The sequence below is a fragment of the Vombatus ursinus genome, unplaced genomic scaffold (assembly GCF_900497805.2).
Source record: "Vombatus ursinus unplaced genomic scaffold, bare-nosed wombat genome assembly UNPS02005459.1, whole genome shotgun sequence".
Lineage (NCBI taxonomy): Eukaryota > Metazoa > Chordata > Mammalia > Diprotodontia > Vombatidae > Vombatus > Vombatus ursinus.
The window spans coordinates 2,832,440-2,859,980 of NW_020945237.1; the positions used below are offsets into that span (position 1 = coordinate 2,832,440).

Here is a 27,541-nt window from a genome sequence, read left to right on the forward strand (position 1 = left end):
CATGATGTAAGTATAAATTTCCCCAAAGAGCCAATAGTCTCCTCTGTAAGTGAAATTACAGTATGAATCAGAAACCATATTCGGATTTTATTCCATCTAGCTAACCATTAAAGATAAACATGAACTCTGTTCTAATTCAGTATGCAACTGAGACAGTCTTCCTTTTACAGCAGCAGGGGGAAAAACACCACTACCACCACCAACACCACAAAAACCCCCAGCCTTATTTTCCTAAGTAGCCTATCTCTATTAGTCTCTGCCGAAATACTACAATTGCCCATAAAACCCATTTGAGAGAATGTCAGCTTTAATTAATACAACATGACCTGATCATTTCCACAGTTAAGAAGAAAGAAGTGTGCATTCTTTAAATCCCGAGCTCAACCTGGAGATTATGCTAAGTTGCTTCATTCATACTCCACACTCCTCCACACATGTCAGAAGGACAGCATTTGTCCCCTCTAGTGATAAACAAATTATACATGAAATCAATTCCACTTCACAATAATTTTCCCTATTGGGTATTATCTTTCCTTCTCTGCTCCCTCCCGTTAAGCTTGCATCCTGGAACTTGCTAATGAGCTGGGGGCTCTCTGTTCCAGGTGGCACCCCCTGCCTCGAAGTCATGACATTTCCAATTTCGGATGCTGCTGGCATTTTTCGACAGCTCCTGCTAACTAGCCTTTTTGACCTGCACTAAGAGGAACTCATCTGATCGAATCCTCTAACCTGCCAATCATTCCAACAAATGATCTTCACAGTCACTCCCAAGGCAGGGGGAAAAAAAGGAAAGGAAAAGGATAAGCTAGTGAGAGAATGAGGGAGTAGGCAAGCAGGCTGCCTCTGCAGCTACCTAATGAGAATACTTTAACTCTCTGAGGCAGCTGAAACATTGAAAAACTGGTGGGAAAATTAGGACAGAACGGAATGCCTGGCTCTGTAATTACTGATTTCTTTCCATCCTGAGATCATTTTGAGAGCAACACCTCTGAGATGTGCCAGTTTCTAAGGAACACAAGTACACTCTACCATATACACAGAAAATATATTTATTTCTCCTGCCACTATCAATACACAATTCTTATAATTCCACTCTGTCAAACAGCATCCTTCCCAGAATTAATTATGTGCTATAAGCTCGTTAAGTGTACATCTGCAACTAGGGATGATTATAATGTTTTTCACAGCGAAGACAAGAATTCATTTTTCCCCAAGCATATTTTAAATGTTGTCATCATTCAAATGTGTTTATTTATACACAGATGTACAGTATATAAACAGGCAGACATGGGGGAGGTTTTTCCAGGCTACAAAGATGAACAGAATTCTCTCCAGCATTTAGACAGTAGGTGATTGCAGAATAATAGGGCCATTTTCAATTATTAAGGGGGGAGTAAATTGAGATTTTTATTCTTAGAGCATTCCTCTCTTGTGCAAAAAGTGTTTATTCAATTAAAATGAAACTTAGGGGGTACTTAGCCCATGTTGAAAACTAATTATTTAAGAAGGAAGAGCCTGAAGATACTGAATTTGGCAGTGCAGGCGTCCTATAGGTATCTTAACATGGGAAAGATATGTTTTTGAAAGAATTATACAACATAATTACGTGTTATCATTATACCATTATATGTAATAATATAAAATAAATACTATACATGGTGTAATTGGACATTATAATCACACATCTTTCCCTACATTTATAGTAATTAGGTCAATAGCCTCATTTATAATAATTATTATGTGTAATTGACGGCATTATACTAATTGCATTGAAAATGATAATCCAGAGCAATTAAAAATCCAAGGGCACATAACACAAACCCTGTTAAAAGAATGGTGATAATTTGAAACAAACCAACTAAAGTGTAGAAGTTAACATAAGGTTCCGTTCTCAGAAGACACTGTTGGTTTCGGTATCAACGTGGGAGGTTTGGACTTAAAATAATCTATTTGACATTGTTATTTCTTTTTAAAAATAATTTAAGAAATATTTTCAGTGAAAATTATAACCAGATGGAACTATAAGACCAAATAACTGATGTCCTGCTGGCCCACTGATAACATTTCACTCCCTATTTTTTTTTTTTGACGGGGGAGGGAATATGGTGGAGGGTTTAGAACTCTCCTATTTTGGTAGAAATATCAATGACCCTAAACTGCAAAATGAGTCAGTGTAAATTATTTTACACCACTGAGGTAATGCTTTTAAAAAATTTGCCCAGAGAAAGAACCCATTGCATTGCAAGCATTTTGCTAACTGTATTTGTCACCATTTAGCCAAAATGTTTTTATTTTGGCACAATCATCAAGCATTAGAACAAGGATTTTTATTAGCTTTGCTCTCTCTCTCTCTCCCCAGGTTACTGCAGCCTGTGGGTAGTGGGCATTGTAACCTTGATGTCTGGGAATTTCAGATTCTCCCTTTCACTGATTTCACTCCCCCTGCCACAGGAGACAAAGCCCAAATGTGGACTAAAATATCCCTGAAAGGAGTAGGAACTATCCACAGAATTATGGACACAGTTTAGCCGTGTTTCTTTGGCCTCCACTTATAGACACTGTCATTAGACATTGTCCTCTGTGAATTCAAATGCCATCCCAGACTATCGGCCCACATCAACGAAAAGAGTCTTCTTTTAAGCTCAGATACTTCTTAGAGCATCAGCACACCACAAAGACAGTCGAGTGGGAATCGCCTGCTAGCCTGGTATTAATAATACAATACAGTGCACTTAGGGCATGGCAGATTCCTTCTTCTGTATCCCAAATTTCTGGGAATGAACATTAAATGAAAAGGAAAAAAAGAATGTGCTTACTGAGCATGCGTACTGATATGTAACGTACTCTTCCACACATTTACTGACATCTTCATAATTTAGCCAATAGCCAATCACAGATTCTGTCTTATTATCTGTTGCGCTAAACCCCACTTTTGCTATTTGTGAGAAGAACTTCACACTCATGGATGATGAAAGCTAGTCACAAAAATGGTGTGTTAAAAAAAAACAAAACCAAATCAGAAGACGCAAGTTTCAATGCTACTCCCCGCCCCCTCCCCCATTTGAAGGCTCATCTGACTTGCAAACACTGAAAGATAATAAAACATTAAATTCTCAAAATTTCATGGATTGATTAAAACTAGTTTTGGAATTACCCAAAGCTGATTTTATTCAGTTGTCTATCTTTTTGCTATTTCAGTCCTCCAGTTCAAAGACTGAGAAAGCAAAAGCAAAGGACATGAAATTCTAAATTCTGCAATCATCTCATCCTACTCCCTAGGAAGATAAAATGACTGGTTTATTGAGTGTGTGTGTGTGTGTGGGTGTGGGTGAGTTCAGTGTGTGTATATATACACAGAGGTATGTATATACACATATGCGCATACATATACCCAGAGGAAGGGAATGGCAGACACGGAGAGATAGAGAGAGAAGTGGGGAAAGGAAGGAGATAGACAAAGACAGAGAATTTCTAGTTACTGCACAGGGTGAAGGAGCAAGGGGAAAGCTGAACAATATTCTGGCAGCTTTTGAATCAGGTATTCACAGTGTGGCATCATTACTTGAAGCAGAAGATTGGACTTGGTGTCAGAAATCTCTGGGTTCAAATCTTCACCTCTCTTAGCCCTCATTTCCTCATCTATAAAATGGGGATAATATTAGTGTCTAGTTCAGAGTTGTTGTGAGGATCAAATATGTGATGCATTTTGAAAACTCTAAGGGGCTATTTAAATGTAAGCTATTATTTTTAAGTATAGCAAAAGTGCAAAATGACTATTTTCTTTGTATGTATTCTACCATAACATAGGTCAATCAGCATTGATTGGTGGGCATGGTGAAACTATCAGTGAAGGAAGGACCCTTGACTAGAAGTCCATTACACCCAACACTTGTTTTTTAAATTAATTTTTTTGAGCAAAGATCTCCCTTCTCTCCTCGCCACCTCATTGAGAAAGAAGAACAAAACCCCTGTCACAAACATGTATGTAGACAAACAAAAAAAAAAAAATCCCCACAATGGTCATATAAAAAACAGCCTCAGTCCGTACTGTGAATCCATCACCTCTCTATCAGGAGGTAGAAAGCATGTTTCATCATGAGTCCTCTGGAATTATGGTTGGTCATCATGCTGGTCAGAGTTCCTAAGTCTTTCAGAGTTGATTATCATTACAACATTGTTGTTACTCTATAATTTGTTTTCCTGGTTTTGCTCACTTCACTTCGCATCAGTTTATACAATTCTCAAAAACCTTCCCTTTTATCATTTCTTATAGCACAATAGTATTTCATCACATTCACATACCATAACTTGATCAGCCATTCCTCAATTCATGGGTATCCCATCAGTTTCTAATTCTTTACCACAACAAAGAGTTGCTAAAAATGTTTTTGCCCATATGGGTCCTTTTCCTCCTTCTTTGATCTCTTTGGGGGATAGTCGTAATTTTATCACTGGGTCAAAGGGTGTGAACAGTTTAATAGCTTTTTGGGCATAGTTCCAAATTGATTTCCAAAATGGCTAGATCAGTTCAGAGCTCTGCCAACAGTGTATTAATGTATTCTGTTTTCCCATAGCTCACCTAGTATTTGAAATTTTCCCTTTTTGGATCAACTTTGCTAATATGATAGATGTGAAATAGAATCTCAGAGCTGTTTTAATTTGCCCTACTCCCCCCTTTTTTTTTGCTGAGGCAACTGGGATTAAGTGACTTGCCCAGGGTCACACAGCTAGTAAGTGTCAAGTGTCTGAGACTGGATTTGAACTCAGGTCCTCCTGACTCCAAGGCCAGAGCTCTTTATCCACTGTGCCATCTAGCCACCCCACCTTTCTTTAATTACTAGTGATCTGTAGTATTTTTTCATATGGCTACTCATAGCTTGGATCTGTTCTTCTGAAAACTGCCACTTCATGTCCTTTGACCATCGGCCAACTAGGGAACAGCTCTTATTTTTACGAATTTGAATCACCTCTTTATATATCTTAGAAATGAGAATTATCAGATAAACTTGCTGCAAAGATTTTTTTCATTTACCTACTTTTCTTCTAAATTTAGCTGCACTGGTTTTGTTTGTGCAAAAAAAAAATCTGACTTTTTTTTTTGTAATCAAAACTGTATATTTTACCTCCTGTGATACTCTTCATCTTTTGTTTGGTCATCAACTCTTTCCCTATCTATAGATTTGATAGGTAATTTCTTCCTTGTGCCTTTGTTTAGATGTCATCCTTTATGTCTAAGTTCTGTACCCATTTGGAACATACTTTGGTATACAGTGAGAGATGCTATCTCTACCTAGTTTCTGTGAGACTACCTTCTATTTTTCCCAAAAGTTTTTGTCAAATAGTGAGTTCTCATTTCAATAGGTAGAATCTTTAGGTTCATCAAACACTAGACTCTTGTGTTCATTCACTTCTGTATATTCTATACCTAATCTTTTTCTATATATAAACCTTTGTATTTCTTAACCAATGCCAAATTGTTTTTGATAACTACTGCATTGTAGTATAGAATGAAATCTGATACTGCTAGGCCCCATCCTCACAACAATTTCCTTGAGATTCTTTACTTTTGTTCCCCAAGATGAATTTTTTTCTCTAGTGCCAGGAAGTAATTTTTGGTAGCCTGACTAGAATGGCAACAAATAAGTAAATTAATTTAGGCAGTATTATTATTTTTATTTTATCAGTTTGGCCTACCCATGAGAAATGGCTCTCCATTTAGATATATTGGAGTGTTTTTTCTAAGATTAGGTTATTTCAGTTTTCTTTGGTTGTGTTGATTTGAGTATTTTATATTCTTATAAATATTCATCCATTTGATTTTATTATTAGTTTTGTTATATAATTGTATTCCAAAGATAAAATGTTTGAAAAATAGGAAAAGATTGGGAGTGTCCCACAAAATTCCTCTTTGATGCAAATATTGTTTTGATACCTAAGCCAGGATGAGTCAAAACAGGAAAAGAAAAGGACAGACTAGTATCCTTAATAAATATAAATGCAAAAGTAAAAAAGAGTTCCTCATAACTTCTTTTAGTCTATCTTCATTGGTTTTGAATCTATCTTTTTTTTTTTCATTTTTGATGCTGGTAATTTGGTTTTCTTATTTCTTTTTTGAATCAAGCTAGTTAATGGTTTAATAACTAAAACGAAACAAAAACCAGATCCCGGTTTTATTTATTAATTCAATGGTTTTTTGCTTCCAACTACTTCTTTGATTTTCCTGATTTCTATTTTTGTGTTTAGTTGGTTTTCTAGGGACTTGTTTGTTTTTCTTTTAGTTACAGGGCCAATTAATTTACCTGCTCTTTTTCTCTTTTCACTGATGAAAGTGTTTAAAGGTAAAAATTTCCCCCTAAGGATTGTACTGCCTTCATCCCAAAAGTGCATGCTATCTCATTGTTTTCATTATCTTTGATGAAATTATTGTTGGTTTCTATGATCTTTTTAAATAGAATTTTTCCCAATTACAGGTCAAGACAATTTTTAGCATTCATTTTTACAAGATTTTGAGTTTCAAATTTTTCTCCCTCCCTCCTTTACACCCTTCCTAAAATTGTAGGCAATTTGATATAGGTTATACATGTAAATACATGTTATATCATATAAAACATATTTCCATGTTAGTCACAGTTGTGAAAGAAGAAACAAATCAAAAAGGAAAAAAAAATAAAAAGAATTAAGTGAGTGAAAATAGTATTCTTCGATCTGCATTCAGAGTCCATCAGTTATTTATCTGGTTGTAGAGGGCATTTTCCTTCATGAATCCTTTGTACTTGTCTTGGATCATTGTGTTGCTGAGAAGAGCTAAGCTAATAGTTGATCATCACACAATGTTGCTGATACTGTGTACAATATTTTCCTAGTTGTGCTCATTTCACTTTGCATCAGTTTGTACAAGTCTTTCCAGGTTTTTCTGAAATCTGCCTGTTGTTCATTTCTTATTGCACAATAGTATTCCATTATATTCATATACCATAGCTTGTTCAGCCATTCCCCAACTGATGGCCATCCCTTCAATTTCCAACATTTTGCCAGGGCTGCTATAAATATTTTTTGCACATGTAGAACCTTTTCCCTTTTTTATGATATCTTTGGGATACAGACCTCATAGTGGTATTGCTGGATCAAAGGGTATGCACAGTTTTATAGCACTTTGGGCATAGTTCCAAATTTCTCTCCAGAATGGCTGGATCAGTTCACAACTCCACCAACAATGCATTAATGTCCCAATTTTCCCACATCCTCTCCAACATTCATCATTTTCCTTTTTGTCATATTAGCCAATCTGATAGGTGTGAGATTGTACTTCAGAGTTGTTTTAATTTGCATTTCTCTAATCAAAAGTGATTTGGAGCATTTCTTCATATGCCTATAGATACCTTTGATTTCTTCATCTAAAAACTGCCTATTCATATCCTTTGACCATTTATCAATTGGAGAATAGCTTGTATTCTTATAAATTTGAATCAGTTCTCTATATACTTGAGAAATGAGGCCTTTAACAGAGACACTTGCTATAAAGACTATTTCCCAGCTTTCTGCTTTCTTTCTAATCTTGACTGCACTGGTTTTACTTGAGCAAAAGCTTTTTAATTTAATATAATTAAAATTATCTATTTTACATTTCATAATGCTCTCTATCTCTTGTTCGGTCATTGTCTATGGTACCTTTTAGCAAGATGCAGCTTCCTTCCTTATCTCTTTTAATTAGGTCTATATTTTTGCTGTTGTTTGTCTGAGATCAGAATTGCTACCCTTGCCTTTTTTCTTCTTTTTTTTTACTTCAGCTCAAACATAACAGATTCTGCTCTAGCCCCTTACCTTTACTCTCTCTGTGTTTCTCTGTGTCAAGTGTGTTTTATGTAAACTACATATTGTACGATTCTGGTTTCTGATCCACTCTGCTATCCGCTTCTGTTTTACAGGAGAGTTCATTCCATTCACCTGAAGTTATAATTACTGTGTATTTCCCTCCATCCTATTTTTCCTCCTGTTTTTCCTCTCTCTCCTTTCACCCTTTTCCTCCTCAGCAGTGTTTTGCTTCTGTCTATTATGTCCCTTGGTCTGCCTTCTCTTTTGCCAGTCCCTTTTTCCCCAACCTTTTACTTAATCTTCTCCCTTTCTACTTTCCTATTGGGTAAGACAGATTTCTATATTCAACTGATTGTGCATATTATTCCCACATTCAGCCAATTTGCTACTTTGAGGCAGTTTTCCTTGACAATTTCTTGAGAGATGTTGCCCAGGTCCTCCTTTTAATTATAGCTTTTAGGTAGTTCAGTGATTCTGACATTGTCTCTCCTGGACTATTTTCCACGTCAGTTGTTTTTTCCAATGAAGTATCTTACATTTTCTTCTATTTTTTCATTCTTTTGAATTAGTTTAATTGATTCTTGAGGTCTCATAGGGTCATTAGCTTCCACTTGCTGAATTCTAACTTTTAAGGAGTTGTTTTCCTCAGTTAGCTTTTGTACTTCCTTTTCCAAAACTGTACTTTTTAAGAAGTTGTTTCCTTCAATGGATTTTTGTATTTCCTTTTCCATTTGACCAGTTCTACTTTTCAAGTAGTTGTTTTCTTTTTCCAAGCTGTTGACTCTTTTTTCTTCCATAATTCTCTCACATCACTCTCATTTCTTTTCCCAATTTTTTCTTCTATTTCTCTCATATGATTTTAAGCTCCTTTTCGAGCTCTTCCATGAATTCTTTCTCTGCCTGAGACCATTTCCTGTTTTTCTTTGGGGTTTTGTCCATTGCTGACCTCTTCTGAGGTTGTGTCTTGATCTCACCTGTCACCGTAATAACATTTTTTTTTCTGTTGCTTTTTGCTCATCTTTTTTGGCCTTTTTCTTTTAAATTTGAGCTTTGCTCTTGAAGTGGAAGGGACACTGTCTTAGGCTTCTTTCGCCAGTGCCTGTAGGCCCTGGGTTGCTTACCTGGTGCTACACTGATGTTGCCCTGAGGCCCACGGGGACCCCTGCGTCTGTTGCTGTGCTAAGGGGATGGAGTGTGTGGTGGCTGGTGCTGCTGGAGGCCATAGGGATCTGGCAGCTTACCTGGTGCTGAGCTGGAGTCCTAGTGCTGCTGTCTGGTGTGTGTTGAGGCTGATGAGGTGTTTCTGCATTTCCCCAGGCCTATACTGAAGCACGTGGAGGTCTGGATACTGGCAGCTGCTTGTTTTCCAAGGGCTATGCTAAAGTTCATGATAGTTCTCAGAGCTGGAATCTGCCCATTCCCCTGGCTATGCTGAGGCACACTGAGGGGAGGGGTCCTAGTCTTGGCGTTTGCCTGCTCCACCACACTGGGACTCAGGATCTCCTGCGGATTTGCTGAGGTGGAGCTTGCTGCTGGCTTTCTGGGATGCTTCCTATCTTGGACTACATTCCCCCTTTACCCAAGTGAGACAGACCTTTCTTCCCAAACATCCAAGGTTTTTGGGCTAAAAGATTGTTTTACTCCACCTTTTTGCTGCTTCTGCTGTTCCAGATTTGTTTTGGGGTGCTATTTTATGGTTGTTTAGAAATGAATATGGGAGAGTTACAACAATTTACTGCTTACTCTGCCATCCTGGCTCCTGGGTGTCTATGATAATTTTTGACCCATGCTTTCTTTAGAATTAGGTTGGTCTCCAGTTAATTTTTAATTGTTTCTTCAGTGGCTCTTTACAGCATATAGTTTTTAATGCATCGTGGTCCAAAAAAGATACATTTAATATTTTTGCCTTTCTGCATTTGTTTATGAAGTTTTTATGTCCTAATACATGGTTGGCTTTTGTACAGGTCCATGCACTGCATATTCCTTTATTTCCATTCAATAATCTCTACAGGTCAATCATATTTAGTTTTTCTAAAATATTATTCAGGTCCTTTACTCTTTTTATTTATTTATTTTGGTTAGATTTATCTAGGTCTGAGAAGGGTAAATTAAGGTCCCTCCCTATTATAGTTTTGCTGTCTATTTCTCTCCATAATTTCATTCAAGTATGTAGATGCCATGCTATTTGGTACATGTATGTTTAGTGTTGATATTAATTCTTTATCAATGGTACCTTTTTAGCAAAATGTAGTTTCCCTGTTTCTTTTAATCAGGTCTATTTTTTCTGTTGCTTTGTCTGAGATCATGATTACTTCTCATTTTTATTTTTACTTCAGTGAAAGCATAAACAATTTTGCTTTATCTTCTAATTTTAACTCTGTAGGTAGAATTAAACCTAAAGTTCAAATCTAATGCCTTTGGGTTTTTCTCTCCAATTCTCATTCTTCTTGACTTCTCTGTAGCCTCTGACACTGTCAATCACCCTGTTCTCCTTGTTACTCTCTTCTCTCTAGGATTCCACGACACTACTCTATTCTGGTTCTTTTCATACCTGTCTGACCATTCCTTTTCAGTCTCCTTTGCTGGATCTTCATTCAGGTCATGCCCAATAAAGGTAGGTATCCTCAGGGAGTCTGTTCTGGGGTCCTCTTCTCTTTTTCTATATTATTTCACTTAGTTATCTCATCAGTTCTCAAGGACTCAATTAGGCTAATGATTCTCAGATTTACATATCTCCTTCTAACCTCTCTCCTGGTCTCAGAAGAAACCTCTTCTATTCTCTCATCTACAGATGCCTATTAGAAATTTCAAACCGGGCATACCATCTTAAACCCATGTCCAAAACAGAATTCATTATCTATAGTCGTAAGCCCTTTTCCCTTCTAAACTCCCCTATTATTGTAGAGGGTACCACGATATTCCCAGGCAGATATCTAGACAACTCAGGTGTCACTCTCGACTCCTCACTCCCTCTCACTTGCCATATCCAATCTGTTGCCAAGATCTGTTGATTATACCCTTGTAACACCTCTCACATATATTCCTTTTTCTCTTCGGACACTGCCACTGAAGATACCTGAGAAAGGGAGGATAACATGGGGGTCAATCTGTCAGAAAAAAACAGGATGGAATGGGATCACTTGTGCATGTAGAGGGGTTAGCCTTGGCAAGGAGAAGGGTCATAGGGCAGAGGAAAAACAGAATGACTAAAAGTCATGATCAGATAAAGGAATTTCTCAGGGTTCATGAATATAGAAGTGTAATGATGCAGCCCCTGTTGCCATTACTGGCTTCCTTCTTTTGCTCCCCACTGGCTCTCATGCAGGAGGAAGAAGGAAGCAATTGCAGTGATTAGGTTGCTCTCCAGCCCAGGACCTCTCTATGGTCATTTTCCAGACGCCTTCTGTTGTACTATCTTGCCTCCTCTGGAGGCACTTCTGCTTGGCAGAGCTCAGTTCCTATCAGGGTCACAGGGGCTGTCCATCCTCCTCCTTGCCAACTTTCCCTCCTAACTTCCTTTAGACTGGCCATCTTGTTTCCTATGATTCGGCACTATGGTACATATCTTTGGGGCTCTTTTATATAATGAGAAAAAAGGCAAAAACCCTTTAAAACTCTAAATTTTAAAAGGATTCACTTGTGGTCCTCAGTCCTTTAACTCTACCATGAGAACATCATGAGAAAGTGGCAAAGAGCAAGGTCCGGTTGGAAGAATACTCTTTTAGCCAAGAAGATATTGCTGAATGTCCTCTATTTTAGGGGAAGGGGAAGGGTTTGAGTAAAAGTAACCCTATGCAAAGTTTGTGTTTTTTAAAGCTAAGTTTATTTAAATTTTCCTTTCTTTAGTTTATAATTACAATAAAGTCCTTCATATGAGACCGTTCATATTTTTGCAGAAGGGCAAAGGAATAAGCATTATTAAGCACCTCCTATGTGCTAGGCACAGTGCTAAATGCTTTACAAATATTGTCTCATTTACTTAACCTAAAATTAGAAAACCTATCCTAGACTGACAGTAATGAAATGCACTGAGCATGCTTGTGAATAAAACACTCTGACCATCAATGATAATAGCACGAAGAGACTGGAAGAGGGGCCTCTAAAAGTTTATCCAGTTGAGTATTTGGCCTTGGCTATGTTGACCAAAAGACCAAGTCACATAGTGGAAAGGGCAACAAATTTCAAGTAAGAGTAATGCCAAAGTCAAGTTCTGAGGCTCTGATGCTGATGAGCTGTGAGATGTTAGGCAATCCTTTAGGTCTCATTTAGCTAATCTGTAAAATGGGAATCTCACTTCCTTTTTGTCAGGAAAGTGCTTTGTAAACCTTAAAGTGCTATGGCAATGTGAGCTTACAGTCTAACGAAGAAACTTATTTCATTTTCCAGATAATGTAGTATTTTTGTGATTTCTACCAGTTTAATAGGTTTGAAGAAGAGTTGATTTGTTGACAGATGACACATCACAACCCATATGCATTACTTTTTCATCTTATGTTTTTAAATAAGTCAAAACTAAAGATGAAAGGACATTTTATCCATCATATCCATCAATGAAGGAACTAGAAAATGCATTGCCCCGCTCCTTTCTCATATGATTGGACAATTACACTTGTCCTAGGGGTATGTGTGGTACTTGCATGAGAGTATATGTGTGTAAAAATTACATATGTGTGTATACACACACACACACACACACATATGTGCATGTCTGTATGGTGCAGCTAGGTGGTGCAGTGAATAGAGTTCTGGGCCTGGAGTCAGGAAGACCCATGTTTGTAAATTCAAATCTGGCCTCAGATACTTACTAGCTGTGTGATCCTGGGTAAGTCACTTAACCTGGTTTGCCTCAGTTTCCTCATCTGTAAAATGAGCTGGAGAAGGAAATGACAAAGCACTCCAGTATCTTTCGAAGAAAACCCCAAATGGAGTCACAAAGAGCCAGACATGACTGAAATGAATGAACAATATACAACATCTAACTGATGAGAATAAGTAATAATAATTGACGCAAATGTCAATGTAGCATTTTTTGACCTTTCTATAGGGAAACTTCCATGCACATATCATTTAGAGCTTTCTCTTTCTGGTGGTCTCACCCTTTGATGCTGAATAAACACAAGTGGGAAAAAGCCATAAAACCATCAAGTACCATTTCTGAATGACAACAGGAAAAATGTAAAAAATAAAACAAAACCCCAAAACACAAACCAAAAAACAAAAACAAATCTTAATGATCCAGTGGCACTTGCCCCATTTTAAGTACAGACGCTTATAATTTTAAGTCACTCATTTTGGTTGTTACTAGACTCTAAACCCTAAATTGCTTTCAGCTGCAAAGCAAAATGCATCTTATTAGCCTTTCCACTAAAGCCAATTTATGCAAATCCAGCATGATTAGCTAAATAATTAAAGTGACCCTCAACATACATGTATAGAAATAATTTGGTATTGAGATATGGGAGGGAAATTAGGGCTGGAAACACATCATCCTCGCCACTTAGTCTTCCATCTCTACAATGGCTGTAGTCATACAATGAATGCTTCTTCACAGTTATTTCTTTTTAAGTCCCCAAAGCTGGGTTATTAAAGTCCTAGCTTAAAGCCTTATCATATGTGAATCCCCACCCCCATCCATGCTCCCTGTGCTTTTGCTTTACCCAGAACACAGACACTTGAGCAAGTTTAAGACACTGCTGCCTGCTTAAACACTTATTTAAGTCAACAACAGAAAAATCAGAGTCTCCATAGCCGTGGTATTGTTTTTTTTTTTTTTTCCCCATGAATCTCTTTTCAGGCAGACCTTCTACATTATAACTTCTATAGTTTTATCTTTCGATGTTGGTCAAAGCGAGACCAATACATGGTTGGTATTATCTGGCTTTCCAGAGTGATTAACTAGTCATTGCACAGATAGGCTCAAAACCCCAACACAGGCAGGGAATTAAAATGAGGTGTCCATTGATTGACAGAAACATGCCTGGACTACAGCCTCCCTGCAGCTACTCTGAGAGGCAGCTTGAAACACACACACACACACACACACACACACACACACACACACACACACCCAACACTACTCAATATTCCTCAACAGCATTGCTGAATAAAGAAGAAATTGAAAGAAAACAAAGATAATAAAGCTGTAAAAAGTTAATAGGCAAGAGACAAAACAGATAAAGAAAATTTCTCTGTTGCTGGCAAATAATCCTTTGTTGTTGTTCAGTCATTTTTCAGTCTTGTCCAACTCTTCAAACCTCATTTGGGATTTTCTTGGCAAAGATACTGGAGTGGCCTGTGATTTCCTTCCCCAGCTCATTTTATAGATGAAGAAACTGAGGCAAACAGGTAAGTGAAGTGCCTAGGGTCACACAGCTACCGAGTATCAGAGGCTGGATTTGAATTCAGGAAGATGAATCTTCCTGACTCCAGGTCCAGTGCCCTGTTCACTACACCAACTAGCTACTCAAGGTAGCAAATAGTCCTAAAGGAATAACAGTCATAGTGGAGGCATAAGTTTGCGCTGGACTTAATAATATAACAAGCATAAATTTTAACAATAAAATAACAAATATATATTAATAATATATAATGATATAGCAAAAGGCAAACATACACACACACACACACATATATATACATACATATATATATAAATACACACATATTTTTAAATGAATGAATAAGATTGCAGAGACAATGCTTTCCTGGAATGGCTTTCCAATGTTGATGATGGCAGCTCCAAGCCTCCTTTAAAAATTCTTTTCAGCGAATACTTTTGGCTGCCATATTGGCGATCCTTTTGGCACTGGACTTCATTAGGACTGACACAGATAACTTGAAAGTTGTTAAGCCTGCTCTGATTGACTACTCTCATGTTACTCTAGCCTAATTAAAAAACCTGATAGTGAAGAAAACATTCAGCAGCCCTGACTTGAAAGCCAAAGTTATTTGGGTAGGTTTGTGTATGGATGTGCTGTAGGAACAACCTAAACCGAGTACATTTGTTCTGTTCTACTGAACCGGCTAAGGTATTTACAAAACTGGAAGCCTCATTATGGCAATATATGTTCAATAACTGAAAGGCATATGATTATCCTCCTGTATCATACTGCTCTCAGAATCCCAATGCCCATGGTCAGAAATTTAGCCCTGACTTGGCCGGACCGACTGAAGTCCGAGTTTCTATGCCCTAAAATACTGAGGGGGAAGTTGAGCTATCTGAGGTTTATTTCCCCCATCCTTGACCATACCCCCTGCAGTATGGAAAGAATCACACCTGGAGAAATTTCAGGATTTTCTAGGTTTGGCTACAGTTCTTCACCACAGAAGGCCCAGTTCAGTAGTAATTCTGACCAGCATTTATAAAATCTTTCATCTTGGCATCTTTCATCTCAGGATCATTCATAAATCATCACCGTGCTCCTGAGAGGGAGGAATTTCCTTGCTCACTGTACAAAAGAGAGAGCTCGGGCTCCCAACTCCATAATCCAAATGGGTCGCAGTACTGACCAAACATCCACATGATCAATAGTGACCAAAGGAGAACCGGCAGGCTTGTTCACCATGGTAACCATTAAAGCAATTTCAATAGCGGCCCATGCTCTTGAAATGCCAGTGCAGTCATGCCCTAAGGCATGGGATGAGTAATGGGCCTGGAAAGCAACTTCACAGGTTAATCAATGTGATTACAAGAGGAAACCTTTCTCATACTCAGACTTAATAAGTCCATGCACCTAAGAAGTGACCCTGAGATCCAGGGTTTTACAAAGCCAGAGCTCATGATATAAATGTATTCCTAATAGCTAGTTTCATGGGTTGGAGAAGATGTATAAAGCATGTCATCAGTCATGCGTGTGTACACAATGCGTGTGTACCTCATTTGATTGTCACAACAGTACGCAGAGTCTAGTTAACTTATACTGGTATGAGTTAAAAATTTAAAATTTTTTAAAGGATTAAAATTTAAAACTGGACAAAGATTTTTAGGACACCCTGTATAAGGAAATAAATACACACTCACATATATACATATACACATATACATATGCACACACATACACATGTGCATACATATATGTACATACCTATGTGCAGAAAAGTATACATACACATACATATGCACACATATATACTCTAATACACATATACACTATATACACATACACTACACACTATATATACCCTGTAGATACCTAGATATATATCTCAAGAGATAACCAATAAAGAGACCTTCTGCTCCACCATTACCCACCCAATGTCAAGAGATAGACATTGGCCTAACACCTTGGATGATGAGCCCCAAGCTGGTACCAACTGGCTCCAGCACATTCCTGGCACTGACAAGCATCCAATTATGGCTTGTCTAAGAGCACAAAGGAAGTAGTCTTTGACCTTGGCAGAACTACGACTCTAATCCCAAATCCAATCTTCTTTTCCCTCTGACATCTCATCAATCTCTACTGTTTTCACTTCCTAGTTTTATTCTTTCCTATTCAGCACTAGTCTTCTCTGGGTATCATTTTATGGCTCGCTCAAATGTTCACCTCTAGCTATATTAATCTCCTACTGATGTGATTCCTCCGCAGTCCTCTTTGTTTTATCCAGGATAGTGACAGTAGGTGCTAAGCTTGGTTTTTCAGCCAACATCATCCCCTACGTATCAAACAAATGATTTCATGTTCTACCTTGATCCAAACAGTTTCTAGTGGTGCCACCTGTTGGTACCCAGCATTTGATTACACTTTATCTAGACTCTGACCAGGGATGTGCTGGTAAATGTTTAACAACTGATTCTCTTAGAGGATGACAACCTTTTAAGTTTACCCTGCATTATTAACATGTTCTCTTATTAACATGTTCTCTATCAGTTTCTTAAGTCTAGACAATCAACAAAACAATAAATTAAATCCTGATTTGTAGCACTTGCCAATTTTCTGAGGGGTAAATGCTCACACTGAACATTTAATGACTGGCCCCAAGATGGTACCAGCTGGCTCCAGCACAACCCTAGCTCTGACAAAAATCAGCCCATTTTCTGGAGCAGCAAGGAATGAGGTAAAAAGGAGTAAGGGAATTCCAGATTACAGACAGCTTAAAAAAGAGGTCAATGAGCAAACCAAGGAGCAAACACTTAAGAGAGCAGCATTGGGGTTCACAAGCTGAGCCAGGGCACCATTCTGTGGCCAATGCAGTTTCAAAAAACTCAGCCCCAGGAGCCACGTGGGAATAGATAGGACATACGGAGAACTAACTTGACTTCTTAATGGTGTCCATGGCCATTTGGATGGCATAGAAAACAGGACACTTCCATGATATCTGTAGAAGGAAAAAAACCCTACAGAAAAGAATTTGAAATAGTACTTTCATGGGGTGGGGGGGAAGTTCACTGCTTAAACTGTTGCTGAAAACACTGCTTTCAAAGCAATTTTTGCTGTCTTACCTGCAATCCCTTCGGCAACCATGTGTTCTTCAGTGCTTGCTATTTGATAGACTTTTGCCATAACTATTGTTTTTTCCAAAGGCCCGCATACTTTCTCCAACTTCTGGTTGTAATCTTACATTTGGGACAGTAAAAACAGAAGACACTGTGGACAAAATGGAAATTTTAGATGTTATTTATTAACATATTTCCTTCTGCTTTTATTACTACAAATCACCAATGAAGAATTACACAGGAAAATGACATAAAGACTTTTTGTTGTTGTTGAGTTGTTTCAGTTGTGTCTGACTCTTGGTGACCCCATTTGGGGTTTTCTTGGCAAAGATACTGGAATGCTTTGCCATTTCCTTCTCCGGTAGATTAAGGCAAACAGAGGTTAAGTGACCTGCCCAAGGTCATACAGCTAGTAAATATTTGAGGTTGAATTTGAGTTCAGGTCTTCCTAATTCCAGGCCCAGTGCTTTATCCATTGTTCCACCTAGCTGCCTCAATGTACATCTGTACCAGTGTACAATTTGTACCTATCAAGAGACCTATAAAAAGACTCCTGACATGGTAGGACTGTCTATGGAGGCTTTAAAGGAGATGCGGGTGAGAGTCAAACAGGATGAAAAGATGTGGCAGGTTTCTGAACTGTACTATGGTGTTAGGTGCTGACCTGGATGAGATCACAGATACAGCTTAGAAATGCTCTTCCCCCTAAGTTCCATTTCTTGGAATTCCTGGTTTCCTTTAAGATTGTAGCTCCGAGGTCATCTCTTATATGTAGCCTTTCTAAATTCTTTGTGGCAGCTAGATGATGCAGTAGAGTGATGGATTTGGAGTCAGGAAGACCTGGGTTCAAATATTACCACAGAGTCTTACTAGCTATGTGACCCTGGTCAAGCGTCTTAACCTCTACCTCAGTTTTCTCATCTGCAAAGTGGGGATAATAATAGTAGTCACAGGGTTTCAAGGATAAAATGTGACAATATTTGTAAAGTGCTTTGCAAAACTTAAAATGCTATTATTATCTCCTAGCTGCTAGTGCCTTCACCCACAAAATTACCCTGTATTCATTTTCTGCATATCACACACACACACACACACACACATGCACGCACACACGCACGCACACTTTGTGCCCCTTGTTCAAATGTTAGATCCTTGAGAACAGGGACTCCCCCACTCTCATCCTTGGATGCTCAGCACTTTACCACATTGATGGGACACGTGGTAGTCACTTTATTTTATTTTTTTTTAGGCAATTTGGGTTAAGTGACTTGCCCGGGGTCACATGGCTAGTAAATATTAAGTGTTTGGTCTGAGACTGAATTTGAACTCAGGTCCTCCTGACTTCAGGTCTGGTGCTCTATCCACTGCACCACCTAGCTGCTCCAATAGTAGTCACTTTAAAAAGGCTCATTGGATGAATGATTGAAATGCTGCAGTAAATTGTTCCTTTTTGAAAAGAAAATAATAAATTGGGAAATGAGGGTGGGATCTCGACTGCCCAGCACATCTGCCATCAAGGGCATGACCTCTTGGTAAGTTATGTGCTCTACTTACCTGAGGGGAGGGGAACCAAAACTCAGGTATTACATGCTGATGGGGCAGCTAGGTGGGGCAGGGATAGCGTGCTGGGTCTAGAGTCATCTCCATGATTATAAATCTGATCTCAGATACTTCCTAGCTGTGTGACCCTAGACAAGTCATTTAACCCTGTTTGCCTCAGTTTCCTTATCTGAAAAAAGAGCTGGAGAAGGAAATGGCAAACCACTCCAGTATCTTTGCCGAGAAAATCCCAAATGGGGTCAGGGAGAGTCAGATCCAACTGAAATGATATATTCCGATACATGCCGATTAATGAGTTTCAAATTAGCCCAATGCTTATGAACACAAGGATATAGAGAGAGTGAAGCTGTATGTATACCTATATATGTTGGACTACCATACTTTTCCCTAAAATATAGGATAATATTTTACATGCCAAAACCCAGCTCTGCTTCCACATCTTTCACAAAAACCTCTCTGATACTGCCTCTACGAGAGAAATGACCCTCCTCTCTTCTAATTTGTCAAATCCTCCCTTGAACGTATTTTGCCTCACAGCCGAGTAATGTATATAGAATATAAGCTCCTTGGGGATATCATTCATCACGGAATGCCCAGAGCCCATCACAACGCCCCACTATGTAGTACATGCTTAATAAACATTTGTTGTTTGTCCTTCGTTCTCAAAGAGGACCATGACATCAGGAAGGTGATGCCATGACTTGCAAGTGAATTGGATTTGAGTTAGGTAGAGCTCTGCAAATCACCAGCCTCACTCTCTCCTCCAGAACCATCTGGGTTCAGTGGCCAGATATGGATCAGGATGACTGGAGATGGCCCCCTACTAAACACTTGTTGAATTATTGAATGCTTAACATCCCTCTCACTGGAATGACCAACTGTTGTAAAAGCAACACCTCAAGACAATATGGAAGCAATTCATTTCAATCCAGTAAATACTTTCTGAGCACTTTCTATGTATAGAGGAGCTGAGTTAAGCACAAGGAAATCATCACGTGCAGCTAAGACAGTGGCAGGGGGACATAGCACAAGCACAGTAACGAGCAAAATCACTCAAGATAAATGTAACCGATTTTTGCACATGATGTGTCAAAGTTATGCTCTGTAAGAGGGTGATGGCGGTGGTGGTCGGGAGCAGTAAGCAGGCTTCCTAAAGGGTGAGCATTTGAGTAGGCTTCAAAAGCTAGCTAATAAATCACCAGCAAAGAGGGGGAAGGAGAACACTTCAGGCACAGGGAGTAACGTGAGTGAAGGAGAGAAAACATTGGGCTAGTTTGGGGAGCAGTGTCTGATTAGGCAGGAGCAGTGATGAATGACTCCACTCTCTATAACACTGTTCAAATCTTCCTGCTTCTTTTTGTCTTGATCAGAAAACCCCTTGTTGGGGTAGCTAGGTGGCGCAGTGGATAGAGCACCAGCCCTGGAGTCAGGAGGACCTGAGTTCAAATCCGACCTCAGACACTTCACACTTACTTAGCTGTGTGACCCTGGGCAAATCACTTAACCCCATTGCCTAGCAAAAACAAAACAAAACAAAACAACAACAAAAAAAAAACCCTTGTCCAGGAAATATTTATCTCCTATCTGGAACAGCAAAATCCCCCTTTTGAGAATTTCCAAGCCTCTGTTTGCTCCACAAAGTTCTATACAATGCTCCCAGCATCAATATCCATTAATTATGATCCTCCACTGCCTTCTGGACCTAAAACAAATTCCTAAAGTCTTCAAACTCTCCTCCACCAGATGAGATGTTATACATCTGATCCCTTCTTTTCCTAAACCCCATTCCATAGCTTACTACAGCTGGATTTCTTGTGGGCCAGAAGAATCTCCTTTTACATTTCCAGATCTCTAGCTAGGTACTACCAACTAGTCAGCTAACCTCAACTCAATAAACCTCCTTACATTGGGAAGCTTGCCCAGTTAAATCCACCCATCCTCTAATCCAAAGCACAGGTCTTAACCCACTGATAACTGCACTCCTAGGGCTATTATAGGATCAAGTGGAGATAATGTGCATAGATGTGTTTTCACTATCCAAAAGTAAAGCATGATTATTATACTTAAAATTATTATCTAAGTTAGAGTTTTCCTGGTGTGTCTCCTCCTTTTGGACAGGAAGACTTTAGTGGGACCTGCATTTCTATATTATCCTTGTTTTCTTCCTACTCAAATCTAATTTCTTTTTTTTTTTTTACATAATGGAAGATGTGACAGAGAAATGCCCAAGGTAAAGAGTCTTAGCACTATCTTTATTTTTTTAAAGAGAGCGAAAAGAAGAAAGAAAAAAAAACTTATGGACTGGTGCTACCTTGCTATCTTATACTGTTGTAAAATTAGTTCACTTAGACCAGTTTTTCTCTTTGCAAAAAGATTGTAAGTTCTGGGAGGGCAGAAAAGCTGCTGTGGCAAAACCTGCTTTCATATTCTCCACAGTATCTAAGGAACCTGGATTGAAGATGACCCATGGGTAATGGATGGATCTACTGAAGATGACCCAGAGATAATGGATGGATCCACTGAAGATGACCCATGACTAATGGATGGATCCGTTGTAGATGACCCAGGGGAATGGATGGATTCATTGAAGATGACACAGGGATAATAGATGGATCCACTGAAGATAACACATGGGGAATGGATGGATCCGCTTAAGATGATCTATGGGTAATGGATAGATTCACTGTAACCTCAAGTAGGTTACAGCATATTACCTCTGATGGTCTGCACACAAGAATTTATGTAAGTGATTATTATTGAGGAAAATAAAGTTAGAAAAGGAAGTTGGCTGGTCATGCAGTGAGAGCCTAGGGGAGTATGAACAATTATAATAACTGACATTGACACAACATTTTAAATTTTGTGATGTATTTTAAAAATGGGATCTCATTTGAGCCTCACAACAACCCTTAGGTGGTATCTCATTTTACAGATGAGAAAACTAAAGCTTCAAGAGATGCAATGTCCTACCTGAGGTTATATAGTTAGTCAGTGTCAGAGGTGGGGTTCCCACCCAGTCTTCCTGACTCCAGGCCCAGAATTCTATCTATTGTCCTGCCACACTGCCTCTGATAACAGAGGGATGAGAAGGACTGTTGCATGGCACCTGAAGAAGCTTAAAATGGCTCAAAGAAGGGCTGTAGCACATTGGTTAGGATCTCTAGGGAAATCTTGTGGGAAATATCCCACAGGATGAAATAGTATGTGTGTCATATGATATGTATCCACACAGAAGGGATGCACATAGATGAGGTCATGGCTTCATCCAAAAAGAAACATTCCTCATGATATATGGCTTAAGAACAGGAACATCATTGGTGCTCAGTAAAGATCTGTTGACTAGCTAGCTGACTTCACTTCATCATTTTCCTTATCTAACATCTGCTGAGGAACTCTTTAGACGAAGAGACAATGTGGTGTAGTTAAAAAAAAAAAACACAAAACCAAACCAAACCACTGGGGTAGAAGACATATGATCTAAGATTTAGTTTTCACCCTCCCTCTCTCTCAACTTCTTTTCTTTCCTTCCTTCCTTCCCTCCCTTTCCCCTCTCTAATATTCTCTCTTTCTCTCTGTCTCCCTCCCTCCCACAACTCCCTACCTCATCTTCATCCAAGCTGCAAGTACAGCAGCTATTCATAGACTCAACCCCACAACTGATTAGCATCGGAACTTTGACCTGCTCTGTTTCTGACCTGGGCTGCTTTGTTCCTCCTTAGGCAGATTTCTAATCTCATAGGCTCACTGTATTGGTGTTAGAGTCATTGGGAACACCTGATCAATCTAGCCCACTGTAGTTCAGAACTCCAGAGATCAAGCAAGCCCCCAGACTCAGGGGTGACAGATAGGCGCCATCATACCTGTCTCAGTTGCTAACTTTCTATGTAACTGTGGGCAAGACGCTTCCTAATCCTGGGCTTAGGTTTTCTCTTACATAAAATAAAAGGATTCAACATCCATCTCTAAAGTTTCTCCCAGTTCTAACATTCTAGGATTCTTTATGAACAACCAAAGACCCTTAGGATAACTCATGATAAACAATCATATGAGGAATTTTGGCAACAAGTGGTTCTCAATTTTCTTTTGGGTGAATGCATGTCTTTTTTTGTTTACAATGGGTCATTATTTAAAAAAAGAAACGCCCATCAGGATGTTTCCAAGTGTGAACAGACCCAGAAGAAAATATAAAAAAGCCTTGCTAGCTATTCCAAAGATGGGACTCATCCTTCACAAATGCACATTTTGTGAATTAGCAAATGCATGCATAAAATCAGGGCCTCGGCACTGTAAAGTGTACTTTGTTCATTTACTTTGACAAGGGTAGTTCAGCTTTAATTATTTATGAAACTTGATAGTATACACTAGAGAATGCCCTGTAGTGTATTTGGTGAAAGCAATGAATTCCTTCTATGCCCAGCCCTCCCTTATTTCTCAGCAATTAAATCTTTGAGAAGAAGTGGAGCAAGGCTGTTGGGGTTTTAGGATGGAGGGAGAATGACAAGGTATACAGAATAAGAGCCACACGAATTAACCAGTTTCCAGTGCCAGGGCACAGGCAGTCTTCACCATTTATTATTTTTGCTTGGGCTGAAATGTTTCTTACCTTGCTTCATTTGAAGGTGGATTATAAATTATTTACACATATGGGTCCTATGCAAATGGGTCTGAGGTAGTTTAAAGAAGTAGAACAATAAGGAGCAATGTTAAAATGTTTGTTGGTCTTTTTGTAGTAGGCAAAGTAGCATACTGAACAACAGGCATATTCTTCCTTGTTTTTTCAAGCCAATGTCAAAGTGACTAAGAGAGTCTTAGCCAATGACCTCAAAGCATTACATTCTTATAGTACCGAGTCTGGGAGGTAGAAGGGAAATTATGAAGGAAGGAATTATGAAGACTGCATTCTTCCATATGTTATTTGACTTTCTTTTTCTCTTTTGTTTTTTCTTTCTTTCTCCTCCCTTCTTTCCTCCCTCTCTCCCTTCCTTCCTTCCCTCTTCCTTTCTAAATAGCTTTCGTTAGCATTTACAGAAGCCTTTCCCCCTTAGTGTTACCTTGCAAAAAGAGTTACAAGTCACCTTTAAAAACATTAGGTCTACTCTGGTATATGCATCCAAGCCAAGATTTAGTCCCTAGGCCAATTCCTTTATTGATTCTGCAAGGTTTCTTTCCATGAAGGCCTCCTTTAAGAAAAAAAAAAAAACAACACAAAAACCTCCCTTGCGAGAAGGAACCAGCTTAAGTATTGTTGCTGCTGCCCACTCCATTGTCCATTTTCATTCACATGACTCTAAATATGCTCAAATTGCCACTGTGGAAGTTTGGAAGGAACACCTTTGTAGAGATCATGGGGGAATGCCCAGACCTAGACAACAAAGTCCCTAAACCAGTAATTTGCCATAAACGGAGTACTTCTCCAAGACTCCAAAGTCTGTGAATCCTTTGTTTTGTAAACATGTTGACAAGTAGGACCAGGTTGTTCCAAATGGAAGTGATTGTAGTATTCAATACTGGGATTGCGCTTTTTTTTTTTTGCCGCTGGATTTATGCTCCATAATGATTATCTACTAGACACAGAAATAGCATTTCTGTAACTCGAAATTGTTACCGGAGGCCTTTAGCAGAATCTTGCTTTAAAAATATAATGATTTTTCATCTTTATTCTCCCCCCTTCAAAAGGTTCCACTGCTCCTGATGTTTAACGCTATGCAAAGACGTGTTTCTGCCAATGAATATCGCCTTATGGTTATGCTTCTGCAAATAACCTGCTGTGAGCTGATAAAAGGATTAATGCAGCCAAAATTCTTAATCTGTGAAATTACAAATTAAATTCTCATATTAAAAATGCCACCCTGAGGTATTTTTTGTGGCTTTAATTCCCCTCTGGTGTTCTGCATACATTGTGCTCGTTAATGATGGGGACAAGACTGTCTCCGCTGGCAGCCTGCTGCCGAGTGATAATGTGCAGGCATTTACTCCACTGATAGAACTGGATTTCACCACTGGCTGATAAACTGAGTGGCAAATGGGTAATAAGTCCATATTAACAGGGAAGCACCAGTACAGAATTCAGAACTCGGAGACTATCAAAAGCCTAGCTTAAGCTCAATTGTCGAGTTAGATGGGATTGAGATGTCACCAACGCCAAGTAGTTTGGAGTTATCTGGTATGTGAAATGAAAAACAAACCGTATGTTTGATGTCTGACGAGCCATAAACTAATGAAGCTCTTTGTATCATTTTTTTTTTTTCAAGCAGAGAGAGATTCATCATCATTTCATGATCTAGCCACAGGGATTTCATGTTTAATTTAAGAAAAAAAAATGGGTAGAGCTGTTGTGATGGTCAGCTATATGACTTTTTCAGGGAAAGAAATACAGCAGGAGAAGGATTAACTTATCGTCCACTGGTCAGGAAGGTCTGGGTTCAAATTTCACCTCTCACACTTGTTAGCTGTGTGACACAAGGCAAATCACTCAATTTTCCTGTTCCATAGGCAGCTTTCTAAGACTACAAATTACAGAGAAGGTGATGACCTGTATTAGCAGAACTCTCATCTGGCAATTCCCTATACCAATGAAATTCTAGATCCAGTCCTTTGCCCTATGGACTATTTCTAGGGGTGGGTATGAGTGGGTTGCTCAGGGGAGAGGAAGTCATCAAATTACTCATGTGTATGGCTATATATATGGAAAAGAAAGCATTTATAATTAAATGTGTAGTTTCAAACTTTTTTCCTCCCCCTTGGGAATCATTTCCTAGGGAGGCTGCTACTAGGGTTTTGTCACCAAGTGAAAGGTTATACTGGGGTCAACTAGGAATCCACCATAGCAAGCATTAAAGAAAATTCCAAAATCTAGGAGAGTAAAGAAAGTAAATTCTATCTCCAAGTGTACAAAATATCTCATATACAGAGAAATAAACACCCAATATGTTATTAAGTATGCATACACCAAGATAGCTTTCGAAAATAACCTTGATTTTTCAATGCTAAAACCTACAAGAACAAATAGCCAGAGCTTGTCATTTGGGTGGAACATATCTCTACAGATCAGAAATATTCTTATTGCAATCCAATTTTATAAGATTTCACAAGACAGAGTCTTTACACTTTGGAAAAGAGATAAGGACCTCCCTGCCATAAATCCTTCCCAAATATTTAAAATGTAATTGAAAAAGGCTGTGTAAATAAGAACTTTTTTTTTTTTTTGTAAAAGCAAAATGCAAACCCACTAGGAGAATGTTTTGTTTTAAAAGGCTAGGAGAAGGGCTGCCTCTGAGAAAAACCAAAAGCATTCCTGGTTAAAGTGAATTACAAGTCATCATTCTTACATGTTTTTGCTTAGTAAATTAACCAGTTGTCAGTTCTGTGCTCCTCAACCAGTCTGTTTTAAGGTTATTGTTCTAACAAAGATAATATCTGAGAATCAACTAGAAATGAATCTTTTTTTTTTTAAATTCTGTGTACTGTAGCCAGTTACAAAGTACTGTATGTGGAAAGCACTAAATATGTAAATTGCATTTTTCTTTTTCTTTTTGACTGACTACTCAGATAATTCTTTTGGATGCACACATAATCAAATACAAAGATATCTCGCTACACACTGCAGAGTGGAGATAGCGAAAAAGGAATCCATTTTCTTCCTGTGTCAAGCAAACGCTGCACTTTGAATGGCAGGATTCCAGTAAACACACACATATCTATGTATATGTGTATGTCCAGTCTTCTGTGGGTATGTGTGAGTGTGTGTGTGTGCACACTCACATGTATGCCAATTTCATTGTTTTCATAGGACTTGGAGACTGGGTCATACTCACTATCAGTTAGCCCCCATAGCCGGGGGGGCAGATCACTGAAATACTCATGGTTCAGGGCTGCTGGGGCAGACAATCTGTTCTTTGGGAAACACTGGAGTAGTTTGGAGGCCAGATCCTCTGCATGGTTCACATAGCTGAGCCTGAAATGCAAACAGTAAGGGATAAGACAAAGCAAGAAAAGCAGATGAATTTTTAAAGAGGTGTTCACTCCCTTCTTTTTCCAAGCTTCCCCATATTTTCATTCAACAAAGGTGCTTAAAAGAAAACCTGCTGAAAACCAGCATCAACAGAATTGTCCCACCCACCCCTTTTCTAAGGATATTTCCACTGATCAAAATGGGCTTAAACTGGAGAAATCTGAGGGCCATCCACTTAACTGAGGTTCTACTATATGCAAACTGGGGAGCTATTTGGGATAGAAATCTCAAGGCCCAGAGGTAGACCAGTCCAACAACTACTTGTGGAATGGCTGGAAATGATAACTTTTCATTTTTTAACTAATAGGACCTAACCTTAGAAGCCACATATTCTATACATACCTGCATACCTTTCCATGAAAACCAATCCAAAATGAATATGATGATTAGAATAAAAGCTCTTCAGCTACTCAATTTTTCCTAGAAATCTAAATTTCCTTTGATTGAATACAAGATTGAATATAAGTAGACCATCAGATATCAACTACCATGATATTAGTACAAGGGGATTCCTTTATACCATATGAGGCTGTAGAATGTGATTCTTTAAACTTCTGTATATGATAGAAAAGAGGTATCTAATGCAGATCATGGAGTCCGGCCATAATATATTTCTGTCATTGCTTTTCCAGGCTTCCATTTCATCTCATCCAATTATTCAGAGCTATCCAATTAATACCCAGATTCTACTTTTTCATGTTTTAGTTCATTTATTTGTTGGTTTC

At 38.6% G+C, this 27,541-nt stretch overlaps 1 protein-coding gene across 4 annotated transcripts in view; it reads right to left on the reverse strand.

Annotated features, from left to right (window-relative positions):
* The window catches only part of CDK14 (cyclin dependent kinase 14), a 664,870-nt gene that overhangs the window by 94,775 nt on the left and 542,554 nt on the right, over positions 1-27,541 (reverse strand). For all 4 annotated transcript variants that reach the window (XM_027847911.1, XM_027847912.1, XM_027847913.1 and 1 more), the window contains 2 exons: positions 26,620-26,759; positions 17,252-17,396 (listed from right to left, as the gene is read on the reverse strand). In XM_027847911.1, coding sequence (XP_027703712.1) covers positions 17,281-17,396; positions 26,620-26,759 — 256 coding nt within the window. In that variant the 3' untranslated portion in view covers positions 17,252-17,280. The remainder of the gene's footprint in view (positions 1-17,251; positions 17,397-26,619; positions 26,760-27,541) is intronic.